Source organism: Acanthopagrus latus, chromosome 16, assembly GCF_904848185.1.
Source record: "Acanthopagrus latus isolate v.2019 chromosome 16, fAcaLat1.1, whole genome shotgun sequence".
Lineage (NCBI taxonomy): Eukaryota > Metazoa > Chordata > Actinopteri > Spariformes > Sparidae > Acanthopagrus > Acanthopagrus latus.
Window position 1 is genome coordinate 659,059 of NC_051054.1, and position 24,242 is coordinate 683,300.

Sequence of the window (24,242 nt, forward strand, 5' to 3'; positions counted from 1 at the left end):
CCGACTGGGAGCTCGGAAAGACGATACACGACAACGTGCATCATTTTAGATCATTTATTTTTAATGTCTTTTCCCAGCATCTCCTTATTTTCTTTTTTATAGTCAGTTGTCATTGTGACTGGTACACAAGATAATTATTTGAACATTTTTTTCCCGATAATGGGTCATTCCATGCCAATCGCCCCAAAACAAAACTTTCCCAAGTTCATGTCAGAGATTTTCTTGAAAAATGCATGTTAAAACTTAACTTTAATTAATGAAACTCTGTAAAACCCAACAGCTGTGCTCCTTATTTAAGTTTGATCCTTTTAAATGTATGCCTTTTAGTGAGTCTCTGTATTCTTAACCTCACCAACATCCAAGAGACCCTGATGATAATTTACAACATGTATTCATTTGAGTAGTTGTTGAATGGCAACAATCATCAAATCAATAAGAGAAGGTAATTTTTCTTACCAGAGAAAAGGATAAGTCACTTTCTAAAATTCATATCTCCACTAGTTTTCACTTTCTGGCAACCAAATTTCACTTTTCATGTAGTATTAATGCAGTTCTGTGTAGTATTAATGCAGTTATGTCACGTCTCGAAGTTATTTGGTCCTGAATTAAAACCTGAGTGCCACAGATAATAGTTTCACATTTTGGGATATTTTGACTGTGGATTTTCCCAAGAATGATGATAAATTGATTTGGTTGAAGCTTAAGTTTGTTAAAGTAATTATATTGGTAGGTGTATGTATGTATATATTGTTATTTTTTACCATGCGTGTGTGAAATCCCTGTGTGAAGTCCCTGGTGGATTGATAATCTATCTAAAAAAAAAAAAAAAAAAAAAAAACTGTAATCACGCTTCATCTTGATTATTCCAGGGTTCACGACGGTACCTGAAGGCAGCACGTGGAGGCGATGCAGCTGACGTCAGGGGGCGCTGCTCCATGTTTGTGTCTCAGTCAGAGATAAAGTTTCCAAAAACAGAAAAACAAGTGGACATGGAGACAGTCAGCTGTGTGACGTGTTTCAAAATCCTCTTTTATACTTTTTTAATTATTATATTTATGATTAAGAGCTCAGAAGCTTCTGTAACTGCTGGTTGGACCAGAACTTTAAACTGGAGCTGAACTAGTCTCAGGTTGATACTGAGCCTCCACATGACCCAGATAAACAACTGAGAGGTCAGAGAGAAGATGGCTGGTTCTCCACTCTTACTGCAGTTATTCTTACTGTCTGATGGGTCGATTGTGAAATTCAGCCTTCCCTTTTCTCTCTTTGCTGTTTTTGCTGACCTGTAAAGTTTAAAAAGTCTCTTTATCTTCTATATCTGAAGATTACAGTAACATCATCATCATCATCATCATCATCATCATCACCACAACAAATAAAGACAAGTACAAACTGAATATGAAGAAAAGTTTTTATTCACTGGCTGCTGTTAGAAAACAACATGTTAACTCATTCCTACAGTTGCGAGCCAGGTGAGCTCACACACCTGTCAGAGAGGAGCTGGAAGCACACAGCTCACCTGGTCAACACCTGGTCAACACTGACTGCAGCAGGTGACTCGTTAGTGTTTGATTATGATCAGATATGAACATTAACATTTAGACGAGAAAGTTCCCGCTCTGACAAACATGATGTGTAGTGTTGTTAAACTAAAGTGCTGATGACCACTTTGTCCCTCACAGGCCACCGTACCATCACTAACCACCGCAGCCTTCACGTTGTGTTTGTGTCATTTGTCAGATGAAGTTAAAACACAACAAATTGACATTTTACTAAAAAAATAAAATCCTCTTCATCGCTCGTTCAGTTTCTCTCACTCGGGGGTCAGAAGACGATGCATCGCCGTGACCTCTGACCTCCGCTTGTTGTTAGTGACACAGCTTATTCAGATTGTTCTCCTACATTTAATCCATCAGGTACACACAGTTATCCTAAATAAAAGTGACTGAGTTTTCCCTTCCACTGACAGACCGGATCAAACTGCTGCTCTGCGTCTCATCTGATGATGAAACCAAACATTTTACTTTGAGTCTGTTTAAATCAGGCTGGGTGACGTATCGATACATCAGTACTGTGATATGAGACTATGTACACTGCTACATGTTGGACATGATTATAGAGATGATGTCACAACACCTTAATACAGGTGAGAAAAATAATGTTTTGATCCTGTTTGAATTGTGTCAAGCTATTCAATAGATTGATTGATCATCTTGAAGGTGCAATATGTAAGATTTTCAGTTGAAAACATTTAAAAATGATGCATGCTAACTGGCTAGCCCTGACCTGTCCGGTCAGAAGCTCTCGTGCTAGTGATGTAAACACAGAAGCTGCGTCCAAACCCCCAAACCTCAGACTGCTGGTCTGAGCTCTGGCTGGCTTCAGTCGTACGTACCGTGACGTGTTCACTGTCATCACGTCAAGTCTGCGAGTGTGTGAGACCACGAGGTAAATATACAGCGGACAGAAGCCCTAAAGACAGAAATGACATCAGTCTTCTTCCCTCTACAACCTTCACGTCTACATGTTTCTGTATCATGATGAGGTTGGATATTATTTCTGGCCCACACAGTTCAAGTAAAGTAACTGTATTACACATTCATAACAAGCTCAACAACCTCACGCCTGCATCACAATGAATTGTGGGTAATTAAATCAGTATGTCCCGGGAAGTCTGCACCCAAGTGTACTCTGAAAGTCCACAGCCCCCAAGACTCGCAAAGTCAGCAAGTGTGATGAAGTCCGGACGTTTGGATGCAGCCTCACACTCCTGTGGTGCTCTGAGCTGCCAGTCCAGACCGCTAACCGAGCTAACTAGCTAACAGCAGCTGCAGTTAGCAGCTGTGATGTGCTGCCCCCTTTACAAATCTGTCACATGGACTTTTATCACAGGTGGTAAAACAAGTCTCTTCTGCGATGCGTTCAAGGACACTCAAACATGAGACGTAATTATGAGCAGCTGACACTGATGATGATTAAAGGAGCACTATGTAATATTTACAATATCAATGAGGTAATAATACAAACTTTTCCCCATCAGTGAATAAACCAGCTGTTCTGAGGAAAATAAGGTCCCAGAACACTGTTTGAAGCCAGAGAGGTGGCAGGGTCCGCCACATACAAACACAGTAAAACAGTATAAACTGTGTCGTTTATTTCAAGATCTTCTCCCCCCCAAAACTACATAATGCTCCTTTAAAATTCTCATATTGCTATCTCATATTCCAGAAGTCAAAGACTCCTCCTCTTATTTTGATAGAGATGAACTGACAGCAGTGACTTCCTGTACAGAGGCAAATCTAAAACTGAAGGGTGAAGATATAAATCAGCAGAACTGATCCTTCAATAATCAAACGATCAATAACTCATGTGATTCAGTGACATGCAGAGATCGCTCGAGCGTCCTCTCAGAGAAACACACTACCATGTTGGATGATGACATAAAATGATGTCATCCTTCCAACACGACAGCGTGCTCAGATTCTGTACCATTTGTCTCAGAGGACAGTGAACGCAGCACGTCAGTGACGCTAACGTGTGGCGTTGCGTCTTTCACAGGAAGTTGGTTTTGAGTCTGATGCTGGGAGAGGACTTGGCCGCGCTGCGGGCGGCGGCATTAGCACTGCTAGCTTTGGCGTTCAGACTCTCCTGGTTTCCTTTGACGGCGGCTTCCAGGCGAGACTTCAGGTGAGGAGACGATGCGATGAGGGACCTGATGGACGCAAAGACAAATAATAAAACTGAGTTACACATGTTTTATATTTTTACTTTATCTGATTTGTAAATGCTAACTGTGTCACGTGTTACCTGAAGATGGCGGAGTGCTGCGGGCCGAGACGCATCAGGTCTTTGAGCGCCGCCTCATGGAGAGAGCGGGACATGGCGGGGGCGGAGCCAAGGGCGTTTTCATCCAAAAGGAAAGAGATGAGGAGGGGCAACAAGACGGCGACCAGCTGAGGACCTGAAGGGTCAGAGAGCAGAGAGGGGCTGCTGCTGAAAGTGTTTCATCTGAGTGTTATTGTGTCCATCTTCGAATGTCTGTGACCAGCTGCCACACCGGTTGTGTGTGTGTGTGTGTGTGTGTGTGTGTGCATGCGTGCGTGTGTGTGCGTGCGTTCTCACGCTGCGTCTCGTCTGCAGCCTGGACCACGGCCTCCAGGGCTCGGACTCCCTCCAGGACTCCCGTCAGCTCCTCCTGACTCTGAGGTCGACTCCTCTCCACCGTCTGAGGAACACACACATCAGATTGATAACCAATCATCTGATCAATACGATCATCTGTCTGATCAAACGGCAGCTGCACAGACAGACGAGGACGCATCGAGACTCTCTTCAAGATAAAATATTTGGATCTTATCAGGATTACATTTTCATTTCTTGTTTCTTTCGAAACTTCGAGAAAAAGATGCGACTTTCTTCGAGACCAAATCATGATAACGACCTGACAAACACTCAACGCTGTTTAACAACTACTACTGCATTAAGTCAGATACCACGTGTAAGATATATAATCTTTAGATGTTCTGGTCCTGTGATTCCTCCTGGGGAGTCAAAGACACATTAAAGGTATTTTAATCTATCTAATATCTAATTCCATCTGGGTGAAAAACTGAAACATGGACAAACACTCAGACTCTTCAGTACCTGCAGGAAGCGAACCAGCGGCGGTCCGAGTGCTTGGATGTACGGGACGGCCACGCTGGGCGGAGCCTGAAACACCGACGTCAACAGCTGATAACAGCGACTCACAACCTGCAGAGAAAGTTTATTATTAATGAGGAAGTGATCAAACTATCACACGTATCTGCGGAAGTGTCTCTGACGTCTGAGGCTGTTGGAGTCGGACTGACGCTCACAGACACTTTCTGTTTCTCAGTTAATAAATCATTTAGATTTTCTCTTCCTGTCTGGATTTTCCTCTCAGTGGTACTGACCTGCGGATCTTTGGCGTCCATGCTGGCGGTGAAGCGCTGCAGACAGAGCGTGTGCAGCGGCTCGACAGCGCAGACGTCCGGACCGGCAGACAGCAGGAAGACAGTGAGCACTGTGAGCAGGCTGACCCGGTCCACAGCACCGTCTGCTGAAACACACCATCAGTCAGAGGATGCCATGTAAACACATTTCTATCTTACTGCAGCTGATCTGTATTTCTGCGTGGATGTTATGAACACCTTCGTGATTTCATACTTTCACTCCACACAATATTTTGTCTCAGCTAATTGATTGTTGTGCGTTAGCGATGATTAAGGTGTGGTACCGGCGTCCCAGAGGCCCAGCAGAGTGTTCAGAGCGGATCTCAGCAGCAGGTTCCAGGCTCCTCGGCTCTTCTCCTGTCGACTCATCGGAGACGTCACGACTGACTTCAGGGCCTGAAGAACCGCCTGGACCACCGAACTCAGACCAGCGCCACCTGCTAAGCCAGCTGCCGGGGCACCTGGGAAAAAAAACACATATAGTGACAATGGCTCCGGCTCAAAAACACATTCCTCATTATTTTCAAATAAACCATGAGTGAAACCTCAAGCATCCTAACTTTAACGTGTGTGTGTGTGTGTGTCACCTGTGTGTGTGTCACCTGTGTGTGTGCTGGGCAGGTGGACCAGCTCTCGGAGGACTCCCAGCAGCAGGTAGAGGACCGTGGGGAGGATGGAGACGCTGCCTGCAGGACAACACAGAGGGGAAAAAATACAGTCAACTGATTTAAAATCAAAAGTAGAAGTAAAAGTAACTATAGCATGTAATTTGTAACTAATGTAATCAGATAAATGTAATGAAGTGGAAGTATAAAGTAGCAGAAAAAGGAAATACTCAAGTACAAATACATGGAAACATTTCTAAAATACGGTATTTCGGTGAATGTACTTACATTCCATCAATGAGGACAGACAACAAGACAGTCAAAGACATAAAAATGCTAATGCTAATGTTATTGCTAACATGCTAACACGAACATTAGCATATGAAGGTTTGTGCTCTGACCTTCAGGTGAGCAGACGGACGGCAGCTCAGAGAGGACGAACACAGCCGACGACACCAGCTGACAGTCGCTGTCCGTCAGACTCCAGACTGATCCTCCAGGACCTGAACACACACACACACACACACAGTTTAGCTCATTGATCTAATGTATATTATTATGTTATAATAACTTGACTTCTCCTCTTCGTACCAGTTGGACTGGTTCCGGCCAGTTTGGGGCTGAGCTGTGGGAGTTTCCGGACCAGAACACAGAGGCAGAGCTCCAGCGCTCCGAACACGAGCGAGCGCCCAGGAATCAAACCGCCGGTGTCCCGACCCTCACCGAACTCTGGCAGCGTCTCCTTCTCTGCCGCACCGTCATCCACTGTGGAACAATAAAGTTTGAAACATGGGACACATGGAGGACAGAGGACAGGAGGTGTTGGAGTGGAGTTTACACAGCCTGACTGATGAAGAGCTTAAAATCTGATTGAAAGCTCTGGATAAACCTGCCAGTGACTCAACAACAACCACATCTGAGTGTTGGTCCTCATGGGCACCCGTCCAGTCTCACAGAGTCGGTACAGCGCTCACCCTCGGCACTGTGGCGTTTCTCCCTGACGTGCTCCTGAGCCGCCGTCACAATCTGTCTCAGTAAATCCAACACGGCGAGCTGGACCGGCACCGACTCTCTGGTCACCATCAGCCTGTGGAGGACGCTCAGCAGCTCCACACTCAGCGCCTGCAGACGGACAGACAGGGTGAGACATCTCCGGGACCGACTGTCGGACCATGTCCTGATTCTGGTCAACTCTGAATCCAAGTCAAATTTCTGGTCTTTAAGGTCTGAATGTTACTTCATGCCTGGATTCTAACCTGTGCTGGTCTCTATTCTGAATTATAGCCCAGACTGTAGTCTGGATTTGTCGTCTCATCTCTCTATTAATTTGGCCTTAGTTGGAACTCTAGCCTGGAATCTGGTTCTGATTGATTTTTGCCTGGATTCAGATTCTGGTCTTGAATTCTGTCCTGGGTCTAGTTTCTATTCTAGCCTGGAATCAGACCTTGGTTCATGCCTTGATTTTCGTCTGAATTAATGGCAGGATTCTGGTTCAGGTGTGTCTCACCTGGTCATTTCCGATCTTGGCTCGGGGCCAGGCGACGTCCAGCAGCGCCTGCAGAGCTCGCAGACAGGAAGTGATGTTCTCCATCTGATCCTCGGAGTGCGGAGAACACAGAAACTCGATGCTGATCCCTGACAGGAACACACGACCAGCACAATACTGAAATAAACACACGTTTCCCAGTCTGGTCGATTTGTACTAAAACCAGTTTCCTACCCAGTATGAGATGCAGTCTGTCGGAGCTGATATCCTCGGGACTCTTGGCTCCGCCCACGGAGCCAGTGTGTCCCATGGAGGTGGGCGTGGCCGGTCTGGACAGGCTGGCAGGTGTGTCGTCTGCCATCACAAAACCTGTAAAACCAAACCACACATGAACCACATGTGTAGATCAAATACAGAACAGTGAGGAGGAGGAGGAGGAGCACTGACCGGTGCTGTGGAGCCAGAGGGAGGTGGCGTGGAGGATAGGAGCCCAGGAGGAGGAGTAATGAGCTCTGGCCTGGTTCAAGGTCTCTGCTGTGTAGAAAGAACCTCCTGGAGGAGAAACAGAACAAAACAAAAATGGTTTCTGTTGTTGAATCTCTTTAATTCAGTCATGATTACATTTTAATCTTAATTTTACTAAAACACTGCCATCAAAAAGCTGACCCCAACACAAATCAAACATTTTACAAGATCTGAACAAATGACAGAACGCCTCCTCCCTCCTCGTCTCCTCCCTCCTCGTCTCCTACCTGTTGTAGGTAGCTGTGATGCGTACTCCTGTGGGAGGGTCAGCAGGGCGTAGTCCTGCAGCGCCGCCAACCAAAGCCGGCTCAGCGTCGACAGATCTGATTGGACCAACTTCAGAAGGCCCGCCCCTCCTGACTCAGAGCCTGAGCTGTCATTGGCTGGAGAGGAGAGTGACGTGTCGGCCATGCTGCCGGGGCTCTCCTTCTGTCTGCTCCTCTGAACGGCGACAATGTAAACCTGAAGAAGAAGAAGAATCAGTTATTTCTTAAACATCTCTGAAGATATCGTGTTAGAACTTTTGAAATAAATGAAAACACAATCTCCATGGCAACAGAGATTAACTGAATGAAGACATCAAACAGTAAACACCTCAGCCCAGGCCTTCAGGACGGCCAGTGTTTCCATGGTAGCAGTGGCCTCGTTGTACAGCTGGCTGGACGTGTCCCTCCCAGCCTGGACTTTAGCCAATGAGGAGGCCAGAAGCTGATGGACGCGCCGCAGGTCTCGCAGGTCGCTGACCACACCGCTGGCAATCCAGGCACTGCACACCTGGAGACGTGTTCGGACATTTACATCTCAATACTTCAAATTCACCTTCAGCAGCTGTTCAGATGCTGTTTGGTTACCAGGACAACAGACTGAGTCAGCAGCCGCAGGTGAACGTTTACCTGAGACGAGCTGGATTCTAACAGTAAAAGTTGATTATTGATGAGTGATTGATCACCTGGCAGGCCTTAGCCGTGATGTCAGGAGAAGCATCAGCAGTGAAAGCTGGTCTGAGAGCAGCTCCGACCTACACACACACACACACACACACACACACACACACACACACACACACACACACACACACACACACACACACACACACACACACACACACACACACACACACACACACACACACACACACATACACCCACACACACACACACACACACACACACACACACGTAAATCTATTTAACAGTTACTGTTTCTGGTACTTTTCATACTTGAGTACATTTAATATCAGATAGTTTGAGATTTTTACTGGAGTACTCTTCATACGAGTGACTTTCACTGTCACCAAAGTAATATTTTAACACCATATCGTTATTTTTACTCGAGTACAACTACTGAGTACTTTTTACATCTGACTAACTCAGTGAGCATTCCTTACGTTTGCCTGGTACTGCTCCAGGATCACATGACCCGGGAACTCCGGTTCTGGGATGGCTGAGAAGCGTCTGATGATCACCAGCAGCGTCTGGAGACCTGCCAGCCGCAGCTGGTCGCTGTGGTCTGTCGCCGCCATGAACGCCATGCGGACCAGGTCACCAAGGTGGAGGACCAGGAAGTCTGTGGAGAGCGAGGCGAGACGGGTCAGCAGCGTCCACAGACACAAGGTGAAGGCGGCCGCTGCAGGTCGGGGGTCTTACCTGTGGACTCATGTAGGCGTCGCTCCTGAGCCAGAACCATGTCGAAGTGGGCCGGGTCTGAAGTGCCACACTGAGCGATGATGCGACACACACACTCCATAGCAAAGCGGCGTGTGGCCCAGCGCAGGGCCGTGAACGGGCCGCTGGATTCTGACCGAGCTCTGAAAGCAGAGGAGTCGTCGTCTCTGGCGGGGTCCGCCTCCTCGTCCTCCTGACTCGCCTCAACTGGAGCCAGAGAGTCTGAAGGAGAGTCCGCAAGAGAGTTCATTCATGTCCACAGGATTTAACTGAGATTTAAAGATTATAAGCCTCATAACTGACATCATCACGAACATGAAACCATCTGTTAACACTTCAGCTAATGAAGACCTCGACATGCAGTTTTCACCAAACAGACGCTGGTCAAGATTTATTTTTGCGTTTTACCCGGACTTGATCTGAGGTTTGGTACCAACAACAGCATCACAATCAGAACACAAACGAGTGAGATGAGATTTAACTTCCTGAGAGCCTCTGAGCACGGGACGACATCCTGCTGAAGATTTCTAATTTTCATGGACTCACGCTGAAGCTCTAGAAACACGATCAAACAAAAGCTCTGCCGACTCGACCCACCGGTGGTTGCAGACAGGACGTCCTTGCAGAGTTTGAGCCAGTGTCCCAGCTTCCCGCTGGTGGCGCTGGACGCCATCATGTGGACCAGAGTCTCCTGGATGTCCCTCCTCAGACCTGGATCTGACTCCCGGTCCAGCAGAGTGAACAGGGCTCCTTCCAGACCCACCTCCTTAATGGTGACGTCTGCAACAGGAAATAAACGGTAAAATCTAGTATTAACTAACATTTTTAGCAGAATGTGTCTGTTATTTTGGAGTTTGTGTCATTCTGAAGCCATTAATGTATTTAAATCTAAGCTTTTATGATTTCTTGATAATAACATAATCAATGAGCTAACTATGAGCAGCAGTGTCTCCGTCTCACCCAGCTGTGTGTTGTCTCGTCTCGGCAGCTCTTTCACCAGCGTCACGGCGTGTTCAGAAACCTCCAGAGCTTCACGCTGCACGAGCTGCCGCAGACACGCCACCACGGCCCGACGCAGGCTCAGGTAGGAGCTGCACAGGTTGGCCTGAAACACACACACACACACACACACACACGATCAATACGGGTGGGACCAACAGACTCGAGGTTTATCAGGAGGCATGCAGCTACACACTGTTTCCTCCACACTCAGACACTGAACAGGGTTTACAATTCAGTATGTTTTAATCAATTAATTACTGACTGAAGTTCTATAATGTCATAAAATAGTGACAAATGATTAAAATTACAGGTGATATCTTCAAATCTATTGTTATATATTCTCACAGCTAAGAAACTGGATGAAGAAATATTTGATATTTTTGCACATTTCTAGAAATATCTTAAGCAATTTCACTAATTGTTTCAGGTGAAATTAGAAGATTGTTATTTCGCAACTAACAGAAATGATTCCCATCAATTAATCCTCTGATTAACTTTTGAATACCTATTTATTCCATCTTTTAAAAAAATATCGTGTAACAAGTTCTGAAATGTTGCAGTCATTAAATTTTAATATATCAGTCGACTGATTTGTGAGGAAACACTGAGTAGTTTTACTGCAGGTGATAAAAACAGGCAGCAGGACGTTAAAGCAACACTGTGAGGAAGGTTGTTGAACAGCTGGTGTTACAGAGTTAGCTTCAACGTTCAAACATTAAGCAACAACAGTGAGTTAATAACGTAAAAAACAAACAGCAAGAAAATGTTAAAAAGCTCAACGGAAAACTGTTCGATAATCCTCAGATTGTTATGATGCATTAAAAAGTATTTCAGTGACAGAAAACTGTGTTAAAAACAGTAAAAGAAGCTGAAAACAAAGTGTGACAAACAGCAGCTTCAGGCCTCAGACAGACAGAAAACCTACCAACAGGGAATAATCCAACAAGATCTCCTGCAAGACACAACACAGGGTCAAAAACACACACCGGCCTCACTGCACATCAGACACCGTCAGGATAATGAACCGTCTTTATTACACAGATGCTTTAACGCCTCCAAATCAGTATTTAAATGAAGAAGACAGAAGACTCATGAAGACTGCGACACATGGAGATAAAAACTATCGAGGAAGCTTTTTTGCTACTAATGATCACTTTCTCGATCAGTCGCTTTTAGCTATTCTGGTTTTTAGTTTGGATCGTTTTGAACAGCATCATGTAAGCGATGTTCTCCCGTTTTTCCCTCGTACGTCACTTGATTTGATGACGTGATCAAACGTGTGCGACAGGATTAGACAGAAAACCAAAGTCTCCTGAAGTCTCCTGATATTTCAGATCCATTTAAACAGGATCATGTAAACAACAATCTGAGGCCTGTTTTCATCCGGTTCATTTAATGGTCGATTAATCGCTGCAGCTTTAGGCTCCGACTTGACAACTGTTGTGTTATGAGCACGAGGCTGAAACGAGCGCGAACTCCAACTGCTCAGCACTCGTCTTTCTTTACGATCAAATGTCCACAATCTGGACAAAAGATTGTAGTCGGGCGTACTCACACAGAGTGCAGGAACGAGGCTGGCCAGGTTGACGTGTGGCGGTGAGAACATGTGGAGCTGCTGCAGACAGGAAATGGATCGGGCCTGAACCAGACAGTCCGGACCGGCCTGCATCACCGAACATCCAACCAGACAGCTGGAGCGCAGAGCGGACACCGCTGCACCCTCACCTGATGAAAACACACACATCAGTAACACACACACACACACACACACACACACACACACACACACACACACACACACACACACACACCTTGCAGGTCAGGGCCCAGGCAGGTGATGAGGCCGTGCAGGCAGCGTCCCAGGCTGTGGTGCACCTCGGGGTGGGTGGGTGGAGCCGACAGCAGCAGGCGGAGCACCAGAGTGAAGGACGGCTCGGCGTGAGCGCGGTACAACCCTCCGGACAGGTCGACCACCAGAGACAGACTGTGGAGAGACCAGGTCTGTGGACACACGGGGGGACAGTTCAGAAACAGAAAGGCTCAGGTGACATCCTCAAAACAAAGTCAGGTTCAGCTCAGGTAGACAGACTATCGTGTGTGTGTGTGTGTTTGTACCTGAACCTCAGGTGAGGTGCTGTCCTGGCTCAGGGTGAAAAGGACTCCCAGACAGGTGGACAGGTGTTGAGGTGAGCTGATTCCTCCGGTGTAGCGGTACAGCGCCCCCAGAGCCAGAGCGTAGCCACTGCGAGAGGCTGCGTCCCGAGCCGTCTTCATCCTGAACAGTCGGGATCAAAACTGTCAGCAGCAGCAGGAAGAATCTCTTCTCTAAATCTGACCTGAACTACTTTCTCTCCTGCGTTCATAACTTCTGATCTGCTGGGGGAAAGTTTTTCAAGTAAAATCGTTCCACATTCCTTAATCACTAAATCTATTTTTCTTTGTGAGGCTCATTTTTCTTAGTGTTTGTTTTTGTAATTCTCATTTTGACCACAAGAGGCAGAAGGTCACGACTATCCCCACGTCCTAAAGAGGATGAAAAGCATCCATGTTCTTCCAGGTGAGTTTCAGCTTCTTTGTGCACGTCTGTTGTGTTACAGCAGGCGATGGAACATTAAGATTAGGATTAAGATTTTATGGCCTCATACACGTCGTATTACTCAGATTCTGACATAGGAGTGTTTCTTTCTGTATGTGTAGCAGTTTTAATAAGAGACGAGAACAGGAGGTGTGTTTGTGTAGCCAAGACAGACACCAGTCAGAATGCTTCACATGCGACAAAGACATGAAGAACCACACAAAGGAAACCGGCAACGAGGAATATCAGAAACAAGACCGACAGCATCCTTCAGTCGAGACAGGAGATGAACCTCCAGACAGAGCAGGAATCTAAAGAAACTGTCTAAATGTAAAAGTACCTCCACAAACTGACAGTGAATACAACACAAGATGTTTTAACAACTAACGTTCTACACACACACAGTTATATTTAGATTCTTCCACTCGCTGTTATTTAAAGCTTCTCTGGACTATTTCTGCTTTGTAATGTGTCTGACTGTTTCGTGAGGAATATTTCTGGATCATCATCTGATTTTGATTCTGATGTTACTGCCAGAGCTTCAAAAGTCCACGAGTTCAGATACTAAAACAGACTCGTGTAAAAGCAGAAGTTCTGATCCAGCTTGTTTCCTCCAGCACAGTAACAGAGTTCAGGCTCTGACATGGACTCAGAGTATCAGAGTAAAAAGTCTCCCTCTGAAGGACATTTGTGCTCAAAGCTAACTGAAGCTCACGTCATATTAATAGAATTCAAAGACTATTAAAGTTAAAGGTAGAATCAGTAGGATTTGTCCCAGCTGTTCCTGAACGCACCACAAAGACAGCTGATTGTTGAGTCTCATTCCCAGGACGTCAAATAGACACATGTTGGGTTGGTAAAGCGTCTGAATTTCATAAATAAACATCTTTCCATCGATGTGTGACGTGAATCTGTAAGCAAGTGCTCCCAAATATCTTCAGTGTTAACATCCTCCTACCTGTCGAAGCAGAGCAGAGAGACGGAGACGGTGAAGCCCGGATCACCGACCACCTGAACCAGCCGGGCCAGACCTTCTGCAGCCAGACAGCGCAGCAGAGGACTGCTGCTCTCCAGCGCCCCCATCAGGAGGGACAACGCCGGGGAACGCACCTCCTCCGGACCCAGAGAGCCCCGAATACCACCCTGGTGCTGAGGAAGAGAGGATGAAACTTTATAAGCTGATAATATGTCAGAGGTTTATGTTTTCCAGCTCGTTGTGGAGCTCTGCTGCCCCCAAGTGGACGTCAACAAACACACACTGGGTCTTTAAGCGGGCAGGTGTAGTACCTTGAGCAGACTGCAGAGGGCAGCACAGACGTGTGTCTGGACGCTCTGCTGCCGTTGACCCTTCAGCTGGTTCACAGTTTCTACAAACTGCTCCAAGATCTTCACTCTGACAAACACACAGAGAGAAGACGTTAGTCAGGTTTAGAAACAGATTCACCTGCTGTAGAGGTGTTCACAGGTCCACCTGAACCCGGGATCAGGGGGCTTACGAGTTCCCATTCGAGGATCAATAAGCCAATTCAGATTCATCCATCATCATGACAGCAGGCTATAATAACCAATGAATTAGCCGCCCTGTGTGAATCAGTGAGAGGACTAACAGAAACCCTGGAGGTAGGACGGATTACCTGCGTCACCGCTGGGCGCCGAGGACAAGATGGCTGACATCTCCTTACATCTAACTGCTTTCTTTCTCTCTCTCCGCCCCTTTTGTTTTCTCTTTTTCACTCCTCCTGTCCTTCCTTTATTCATCTTTACCTTCTCCAGCCTTCTCTGTCTGTCTTACTTTATATACTGAGGAAGTGGTTCATTAATAGGTATGATGAAACTATGAGTAAAAGGAAAACAGCATCCTGAACTTGATACATGAAAGACTCATAGATGGGTCGGGTCGGTTCTGGGGACACATTAATGATCCTTTTCTGATTTAGGAAAACATTTTTGGACCTGTGAAGACGTCACCGTCCAGCTGACAGCAGCTGAGTTACCTCTGAGCCGAGATGACGTGAGGGTAGAGCGACCCGAAGAGGCAGACGGCAGCGGCGGTGAGAGCGACAGGAGGAGGAAGAGGAGCGGGAGCTTCATCTCTCCGCTCACACAGACTGAAGGCGTCGTTGTCCAGAGAGCCTCCACCCACACTGCTGCCGTGGAGCTGAAAACAAACACACCCTCCTCCATCACGATGCTCTGTGGTGTACTGCGTGTGACATCATCAGGATCACCTCCAGCAGTCTCACCTGTTCCTCGATGTATCTGTGGTCGGTGTCGTGGAGCGCGGCGCCGACCAGCTGCAGGTCGTCATGGTGACAGAGAGGCGGCAGCAGGGTGAGCTCCGAACACGGGTGGTTCAGGTTGTCCTGGCCCGAAAGATCCGTCACCAGCTGGTTCATCACCAAACCAAAACTCTCTACAGGACGAGCAGACAGGAGACTTTAGTTCAGCTGATTGTTCTGAAGGAAACATCATGATCAATTATTATCATTAATTAATGTCATTATTATTGAAGTTACTGACACTAAAGGAAGGAGACAGAAAGAAAGGCACATTCAGGACTCGTGCACGTGTATTTATATATATCCAAAAAACCTGCTGATGTCCAAGTTTCACATTTAGCATCAATAACATGTTGTCAGTCTTCTTTAAAGGAAAGTAACAACTAACTGTTTAACATTTAAAGAGAAACAGAGACTGGAAAGACGCAGGAAGGGAGGAAGGACGGAGTGAAGGAGGCGTGTTGTTACCTTGGTAGTTGTGTGGCGGCAGCAGAGCGAGCAGCTCGTAGACTCTCAGTCTGTACACGACTGAAAAGCTACGAACTGAGCTGCTGTAGGATCGGACCAGAGCCGGCAACCTGCACACATACAGAACACGAGGTTCCAACTGACGCACTCAAGTAGGAAGTGATGGATCACAAAATACTGGATTTTAATGTGTTATCTTATATTCTACATGAAATACAGTATATTTTTTATTGTCAACCCACCGGTGTGTCACACCTTGAGGCTCTAACCAGATGTTAATATTAACATTCACTTGACGTAGATTATGATTATAAACAAAACAGTTAATTTCCTCAGAAACTCACAAATCTTTAGTCTCAAGTTTAAAAAGGTTCATGATGGAGTTGTTGGGATGATTTCCTGCTCAGGTGTTTGTGGCAGCAGGACCGTGTGTAGATAATCTCAGGTGTGTGTGTTCATGTGTTCTGCACGAGGTAAAAAGTACTGACTTGGTGAGCAGTGCCACGGCGCAGGCCAATGGCGTGAGCAGGCGGCTGATGATGTCATCCGTGACGAGCTCCCTGCAGTGCAGCAGGAGGTTCTTCATCGCTGTTCAGACGCAAAGACATTTTTAATTTATTTAACAAACGAAGTGATTGACAGGTGACAGACTGACTGAACTGAGACTCAGTAAGGGAGAGTGATGTGTGGACCGACCGCAGAGCGCCCCGGCTCGTCCCTCCAGAGTAACCTGCCACGTAAAGTAGTCCCCTCGCCGCAGCTCCATCTCCTGCTCCCTGAGTGAAGCAGGAAACACACACCGCCACAGGAGGAGGAGGCGGGACAGGTGGTGCTCCACTACAGCTGGGCCTGGACACACACATGCAAATAAACATCAGTGGCACAAACAAACTCCATGTTTCCACTCAAAGACAGAAAGAAGTTCATGTAGAACATTTGCTGAATTTACAAGAAGGTCCAAATAATGCAGAATGAGTCAGAGACAGAGTTTCACAGAGTTTATAAAGTGTCTCCAACTCAACAACTCACTAAACTGACACATTTGTTAAGGGAGTCTGGTGATATTGTGGTGTTGGATCAGTTGGAACAGACATGGCTGCTGCTCGTCTGCGATTGTTTCAGTCTCACGACAGTCAGGTCGACAGAGTTCTCATGTTGTACCTAAAGTGATGAGCGAGGAGACGAGCAGCCAGCCGGCCTGAGTCCTCTGCAGAGAGATGCGACTGTTCTGAGAGGCTGAACGCAGCAGGTCTTCAGCCAGACTCAGCACCACCTGCACACACAGGTAGATAAACTCACACATACTGTAGACACGTACTGCTACGTGGTGATGTCACACGTGCCATGGTCTGCTACCCACCATGCCTTTGGTGTGTGGTATTCCCAGGGGGCAGTGCTGCACTGAAGCCACCAGGGCGGCGACGGCGGCTCCGTACCCGGCCACGGCTTCAGGAGAAGACTTCAGCGCCACCAGCCGCTCCACACAGCGGTCCAGCAGCAAGGAACCTTGGGACGGCATCGCCATGGCCACACAGCGAAGGCACCAGGCAGCAGCCAGTCGGGCCGAGGCGACCGGGTGGAGGAGGACGGAGACGACTGTGTCAAGGAGGGCTGAACGAACCGAAACACACAGTACACAGAGTTATCATGTCAGTCTGCTGATCGGCTCTTATTGATCCAGATACGTGTGTGTGTGTGTGTGTGTGTGTGTGTGTCAGACCTGTGCTGCTGTCGGTGAGGAGGGGGGCGGCGGTGGAGCCCAGTCCCCGTACCAGCGCTCCCAGTTCCAGCAGGCAGCAGACCAACACGTGCTGAGAGGCTGATACGTCTGCAGACGAAACTCTGGTCTCTACGTTCCCATCAGTCAGAGCTGCATCTACACACACACACACACACACACACACACACACACACACACACACACACACAGCTGACTCACAGTTTATACTTACAGTAAATACATGGATCAGTTACTCTACTGATAGTTTTGATACATTTATCATCAGATCCTTTGAGACATTTTCTCGAGTTTGTTGGATACTTTTTACAACACTGTCAGTTTATCACAAACACCCAACACATCTGGATTTGAGGTTAAATGCACTTAATTATCAAAAGTAGTAATGAAAATAAAAGTGACTGTGATGTCTTTCTGTCCTCTCTGCTCACCGATGGCTCGTTTCTGTGCAGACACGACGAGGCACAGCTGTTTGGCGGCGTTGGTCTGAGCCTTCTCCCCCAGCAGAGACCCCAGGGTGCTCCTCAAAATGAAAGAGACGCAGCGGCGGGTCACTGCGGCGTCGCCCGGCGTCTGCGTGGCCCTGCCGTGGGATGCCAACTCCATCAGCAGGGACAGGAAGGCCGGGAGGTTGGCCTCCAACCAGGAGCTGCCCAGGGTGGAGACCAAGACCACACAGGCCTGAGGAGGAGGAGGAGGAGGAGGAGGAAGAGGAGGAAGAGGAGGAGGAAAAGGAAAGAAGAGGAGGAGGAGGAGGAGGAAGAGGAGGAGGAGGAGGAGGAGGAAGAGGAGGAAGAGGAGGAGGAAAAGGAAAGAAGAGGAGGAAGAGGAGGAGGAAGAGGAGGAGAGGAGGAGGAAGAGGAGGAGGAGGAGGAGGAGGAGGAGGAGTCATTATTCTGAGTCAAGCTCTTCAAATCCGACAGTTTCCACAGTGAACTACCTGTGTGACGCCGATTCGGACGTCCTTGCTGACCGAGCTCGTCCCCTTCAGCATGTCCCCGCTGGCTCGGAGGAAACCAGCCCCGCCCCGCAGGAAGCCCCCAGACAACAAATCCATCACCTCCTCCAGGGAGCTCCGACCACGCCCACTCTGTCTGGGGGCTGCTGGGAAAAGAGAGAAAGAGGAGGAAAAGCAGCAGGTGACTGAGTGCTTCTAGTTTTACTCTCAGTCCTCTCAAGTTGAACAACAATTCGGAATGTCAGAGAAAATGTTGGTCAAAGAGTTGACGTCATTTTCACTGAGTAAATGTTCACTGGGAGTTAAAAGGTTTCCTTTTGTTTCCATTCTTTGAGCTAAACTAGGCTAAACACAGAGAGTCAGTCCCTCTTTAGAGCTGCAGAGGATAACAGAATATGAACTCGTGGTGTTGTAACCCCTGCTCTCCTCTCTCAGGGTCGTACCGGTGTTCTGTCTGGGCTCCACAGCAGCAGCCAGCAGAGTTCCCAGCAGTTTGGAGACCGACACCCTGACGGTGTAGTTGGACCCTTCAAAGGCTCTGAAGCACAGCGTGGCCACGTTCTCCAACTCGCTGCTCCACAGGAACGCCGCCTCCCTCTGCAGCTCCAGCAAACACTGACGGGTCCAAACAGAAACGTTAAAACACTCAAGTCTGAACTCGAACTCGTCTGATCGGGGATGAAACTTTTCACTGAGGCTGAAGATGATCTGGTTGTGGTTACCTTGGCGGCGGCACAGCGGACCGCCATCGATCGGTCCGTCAGACACGTTCTCGCCGCCTTATAGACATCACGGTGACACTGCACAGCGCTGACACCCAAACCTCTGAGGATCTTCTCCAGGCTCAACATGATCTCATATCGGCCCTGAGACTGAGAGACGAAGAGGAGGAAGAGGAGGAAAACATTGAGCACTGATTTTTATGGATTTATTGGTCATATCTATGAACTTGAAGGTAACTGACCAGGAAATACAATGAAATAAAAGTAAAACTAGCTTGAAGCTTGTGTGTTTTCCTGTTTCAGGTCTCTGTGGAGAAAATTTGTGTATCTAAATAAATGTGTGGTTCCATTTTAATAACTGACAACTAATGTGACACAAATCTAAGCAAAATCATCTCCAAAATGTCCAAGTTTTTTCCAACGTCTTTTCTAACAGGGTTCAAAATTAAAGTTCAACATGATGTCTTTGGTCATCAAACCTTCATCAAGTAAGCTAATGTTAACACCTCAGTGCTACGTTGGGGCGGCAGAAGCTCAGTCAGTAGAGACTTGGCTTCGGGACTGGAGGGTGGCCGGTTCAAGTCCAGCTACAGACCAGAGTATGGTACATTACTACCGAGGTGCCCTTGAGCAAGGCTCTGAACCCCCCCATGTGTGCTCCCTGGGTGCTGACATAGCAGCCCACCGTTCCTAGCTTGTGTGTATGTGTATACTTAGAATGTGCAGCTAGTGGTGGGTTCAATGCAGAGGACAAATTTCGGGTGTGTTTACAACTAAAGATTCTTCTTCTTCTATTTTTCTGTCAAATCAATATATCTATATATATCTATATCTATATCTATATCTATATATCTATATCTATATCTATATCTATATATCTATATATATCTATATCTATATCTATATATATCTATATCTATATCTATCTATATCTATATCTATATATATCTATATCTATATCTATCTATATATATCTATATCTATATCTATATATCTATATCTATATCTATATCTATATCTATATCTATATATATATATAAATAATAACATCTGGACGACCAAATATGGAGTGTAATAAAGCTCTCCTGGTCAACGCCGCTGGGTTTGAATCCTCTCTGTAGTTTTTGCCTCATGAGGTAAAATTCGGCATCATAAAAAGGGGATTTTGAACTACAAGAAGTTCTTCAGACGTCTGAGGCTGAAGCTGAAAGACGTTAAAAATCAAACTGCGAGAACTTTGCTTCTGAACCCTGTCAGGACGTCAGCTGGGCGTCAACAGTCTACTGGCTGTCTTTTTCAGCGTCGTCACAGACACTCAGTGTTTTCGCTCAGTGCGAAAACGTTGCAGCAGACAAACCTCGGCGCTCTTCATGGCCTTCAGCAGGTTGGCGAGCGTCTCTTTGAAACAGCCGACGAGCATCCGACCGAGCTGCTCGAACAGAGCGCCGAGACACGCAACGGCTGCCCTGAAACACACAGACAGATAATGTTTATCATTTCAAACTCCACTAAACGGCCTTAAACTTGCTGGTAGGTTAAACGTTTATAAGTCTAATCTGGGAAGTATTTTTTCCCATCTTTCCCGCGTGCCCTGAACGCAGCCTCAGACTCACAGGCGGGTCGGGAGGCCTGACGGGGAGTCGTCTTTGCTGCGGATGATGTCATTGCACCTGTCCACCAATAGGCTGGAAGGGACGGTGTCTCCCAGGCGATAGAGCAGGGCCAAGCAGTGGGCCAGCAGCCAGCGGGTCGGTGGGCCCGGGGAGCCAACCAGAACACCTGACAGCTGGTCGCTCAGACGCCGCTGGTTCTGTTTGATGTCGGCCTGGAGGGACAGAGAGGTTAAAGATCAGAACATGTTCAGGTGGATTCTTCAGACTCGGGACCTCACACAGTTCTCACCCTGTCGGTGGCAGGAAGCAGCTTCTTCAGGTGGTTCAGCCATTCAAAGACAAACTCCGCCCTCTGATGTTCACTCAGCTCACTGCACGCCTCCTCGTTCAGCAGGAGGGTGTGAGCGCGCTCCATCATGAACCTGCTGCTCCTCCTCCTGCTCCTCCTCCTGCTCCTCCTGCTCCTCCTGCTCCTCTCAGTTCAACTCAAATCTTCTGTGCTGCTTTGCCATTCTTCTAAATCCTGTCAGACACACAGCGAGGGAGTGAAAGGAGGAATAAATGGAGAGAAAACATGGGCTAATGGGAGACACAGGATCCTACATTTCCCATAATGCCTTGTTAACAGCCACATACTGAACAGAGCTGTCTGCTAACAAAGTTAAAGCTGCTTGTGAGGGTGAAGGTGAAAAAGACGCATAGGAACAGTTAGGCTTTCATCCTGACAGACTGAAGTTAGAGCCAATCAGAATCCTCTGAGGCCCACCTGGCAGCTGTGGGCGGGGTTTATCTGTGACAAGCAGCAAGAGGATAAACATGGTGGCCCCTCCAGAGGTTAGCTTAGCTGCTGTAGCATCACTTCTATCAGAACTGTAGAGTTCAGAACACTGAACAATTTTCTTTTTACCATCTGGCCTCGCTTGTCTATTCTTGATCTGGTTGAACTTAGCCTGTGATAGATGACACATGATTCGTCCAATCAGCTACCATGATTTTTAAAGTGCCCGTCCTTCTACAAACAGCTTCTAGCAGCTCCTTCAGGACGCCCGGGTCCTGAGACGTCCAGAGACATCAGACAGATTGTTTAAGAGGCCGGATGAAAACCAGGCGTCTGTGACATCCACCTCAGCTGCTGCATTCATGTTCTGTGGGAAAAAACCCAACACAAAACAACCTGTTGGAGCTGCTGCGAGCTGCACCGAGACACGTCCAGCCTTTAAAACAGAACCGCTCAGTGTTGGTGTCCCATTGAGGGCTAACAGAGCGGATCAGACCGGAACAGGACGGGACAGAAGAGACGCTGGCAGCTCAGCCTGCCGTCACACACCGGAGGAATAACAGAGAGAGAGAGCGGCTCATCAATTATTCAACAGCACAACTCAGACTCAGAGTTCACAAAGACTAAAAATAACCTTCTGTCCCGCAGAAACACTCTTCACTGCAGAGAGCTGCGAGGTTCAATGAAGGAGGAACATCTTCACGAGTGTGTTAAAGACGTTCAGTAAAAACCTGTTTGTAATAAGACAACACTGTCACACACCACCACAGAAGGGAATCATTTTAAAAACACAAACCTCAAAATGATCCCTTTAGAAAAACAAAACAAGTTTAATAAGCTGGAGTTTCTTTGTCGCCATGGTTACGAAACAGATCACATCATCTTCCCTCACATCCATTACAGCCTCTAAATAAAATCAGTGTTCCATCGACATTTTTAAATCTCTTTAAAAGATCGTCACAAATCAAATATAATATTTTTCAACAAATACCACAATATTGATATTGTGACAGTATTGTGGTGCTTTGTCAAACTATGAACATGAACACTATGAATTTCTGATCGATAATCATCAGTAATGTGGACATAAAGACTCAGACGGGTATCAGAGCATGAAGTCATGTTGCTGTAATGAGCCTTTAAACGCAGGAAACACAAAACAGAGATCAATATCTGTCAGCATCTCACACCATGATAACAGTATATATTATATATATTAGAGGTGTTAAAGCTTCTCAGTTATAAGATGCATCAGGAGGTGGACGTGTAGACTATCGTTACTGATGTGAAGGATGTCAGACGACACTGGATGAGAATTCTGCCTCACAACAATTACTGATCATGTGATCCATTTTCACCTGAAGCTGAAGTCTGCAGCTATAAATAACAAGTTACAGCGAGTCCGACACATCAGCCGAGATCTGAGGAAGAAACAAACATCAGACTGTCACGTTCAATACCTGAGATTCAGCATCTCCTCCAATCACAACCTGAACCTGAACGCTGCAGACGCACAGTAATAAACCAGAGTAACATTTATACAGTCGTTAGTCGTTAACGGGCAAAAACATGGAAAAGTTTTATGTTCCAGCTCCTTTAATGTCTCAGGTTTTATCTCCATGAAAACTGAAAATCTTTAAATGACACATGTAAAGACACTTTACAGACTTGATTTATTAAACAAATGGTCGTTTGCTTAATGATTACAAGAAGCAATAGTTGCTACATCAAACTGAATCAATATATCGTATCAATCATCAACGATCAAATAACATCGCTGCAAATTGAAAACATCGATTCATATCGTCAATTTGTTAAGATACGCCTGAAGTGATGTCAGATCATGTTAACTGCATTTTGTTTTTGCTGCTATGATGACCTACTAATAAAGTTATCAATATATTATATAGATGTTTCTGATTGTGTTAAATGAACATATGATATCATCTCAAATCGATCACAGACTTTGTGATATCACCAATATCATATCCGTATATCGTATCGTTGTCCACAGAATCAATATAATATCATATCATGATGGAAGTTTTCTTGATTTTACAGATGACTTTAAGCTCTCTCAACACATCCGTCACCAGTGATCCAGATATAGTATCAATAAATAAAAACATGGATTATTATAGTTAATATTTTAATGCTTCAATTCCTCCTCCAGAACCACACAGTCCCACTTTAAATGACCCAGAACACCATAACAACCTTGTCCTGTGTGCTAACAGCTCGCATGTAAACACAGCTTCTTCTTCTTCTTCTTCTTCTTCTTCTTCTTCTTCTTCTTCTTCTTCTTCTTCTTCTTCAGCTACAGGCTCCGCTGCTCTGCTGCTAGCATCGGGTGGCTAACCGGTTAGCTAGTTAACGACCAAAAGTTTGGAGACAAACGGATTTAAAACGAAGACAGTTTACCTGCCGGCGTCCCGTGAAGCTCGTTGACCCGAACAGAAGCGTGTCGGTCCAGAAGGAAGCGGGCTCAAAGTTTATTTCAGTTTATTTAGATGCTCTTTATGGTTCCGCTCTGACGGCTGAGCTGCAACTGGACCGACCCGCTGAAAGTCACCGTCAAGATGGCGGAAAATACAGGACCGCACATCCGGTAACCGCTTTTCAAAATAAAACAATCTAGGTTTGTTTAAAAAAAAAAAATCTGAAATCAATCTGATGGATGAAGTGAAACTAACCAGGACGGCAGATTATATTTCTGTGTGTTAGAAATGTGCCATTCCTATAATAAAGACGTTCAGAGGGAGAAACTCAAACTCAGAATTTTAATTGCAACTTTAATAGTAATAAGGTAATAATAGCCTGCACTTTTTGTGTCTTTTTAATTGATTTTCTTTCAAT

At 46.4% G+C, this 24,242-nt stretch overlaps 1 protein-coding gene across 8 annotated transcripts; it reads right to left on the reverse strand.

Annotated features, from left to right (window-relative positions):
- Window positions 1-1,397: 1,397 nt before the first annotated feature.
- Window positions 1,398-23,991, reverse strand: heatr5a (HEAT repeat containing 5a). 8 transcript variants are annotated; one of them, XM_037072678.1, is made up of 43 exons: window positions 23,808-23,991; window positions 22,745-22,807; window positions 20,898-21,131; window positions 20,609-20,820; window positions 20,353-20,461; window positions 18,996-19,145; window positions 18,717-18,888; window positions 18,256-18,419; window positions 17,747-17,996; window positions 17,298-17,453; window positions 16,938-17,188; window positions 16,739-16,850; window positions 16,274-16,426; window positions 16,066-16,165; window positions 15,578-15,687; window positions 15,074-15,243; window positions 14,825-14,988; window positions 14,118-14,223; window positions 13,789-13,979; window positions 12,371-12,530; window positions 12,067-12,256; window positions 11,811-11,980; window positions 11,181-11,207; window positions 10,214-10,358; window positions 9,851-10,033; window positions 9,236-9,475; window positions 8,977-9,155; window positions 8,539-8,607; window positions 8,184-8,363; window positions 7,817-8,051; window positions 7,512-7,616; window positions 7,299-7,433; window positions 7,086-7,213; window positions 6,553-6,700; window positions 6,170-6,343; window positions 5,980-6,081; window positions 5,561-5,659; window positions 5,258-5,434; window positions 4,935-5,080; window positions 4,645-4,752; window positions 4,123-4,225; window positions 3,808-3,961; window positions 1,398-3,712 (listed from the first exon to the last, which is right to left on the reverse strand). In XM_037072678.1, exons 3-43 carry the CDS (start codon window positions 21,024-21,026, stop codon window positions 3,553-3,555), a joined length of 6,216 nt encoding a protein of 2,071 aa, XP_036928573.1. In that variant the 5' UTR covers window positions 21,027-21,131; window positions 22,745-22,807; window positions 23,808-23,991; the 3' UTR covers window positions 1,398-3,552. The 8 variants fall into 8 exon arrangements, with proteins under 8 accessions (XP_036928573.1, XP_036928575.1, XP_036928576.1 ...); XM_037072680.1 differs by lacking the exon at window positions 22,745-22,807 and having other exon boundaries at window positions 18,256-18,416; XM_037072681.1 differs by lacking the exon at window positions 22,745-22,807 and having other exon boundaries at window positions 5,576-5,659.
- Between the last annotated feature and the right edge of the window lie 251 nt (window positions 23,992-24,242).

Excerpts from the sequence above, each read along its gene's own strand:
- heatr5a (XM_037072677.1), bottom strand. The coding sequence starts at position 21,026 with ATGATGGAGCGCGCTCACACCCTCCTGCTGAACGAGGAGGCGTGCAGT. Across the intron at positions 15,244-15,577 it reads GCCGCCACACAACTACCAAG|AGAGTTTTGGTTTGGTGATG; the intron begins GTAACAACACGC and ends CTCGTCCTGTAG. Across the intron at positions 5,660-5,979 it reads GTCCGTCTGCTCACCTGAAG|GCAGCGTCTCCATCCTCCCC; the intron begins GTCAGAGCACAA and ends GTTGTCCTGCAG.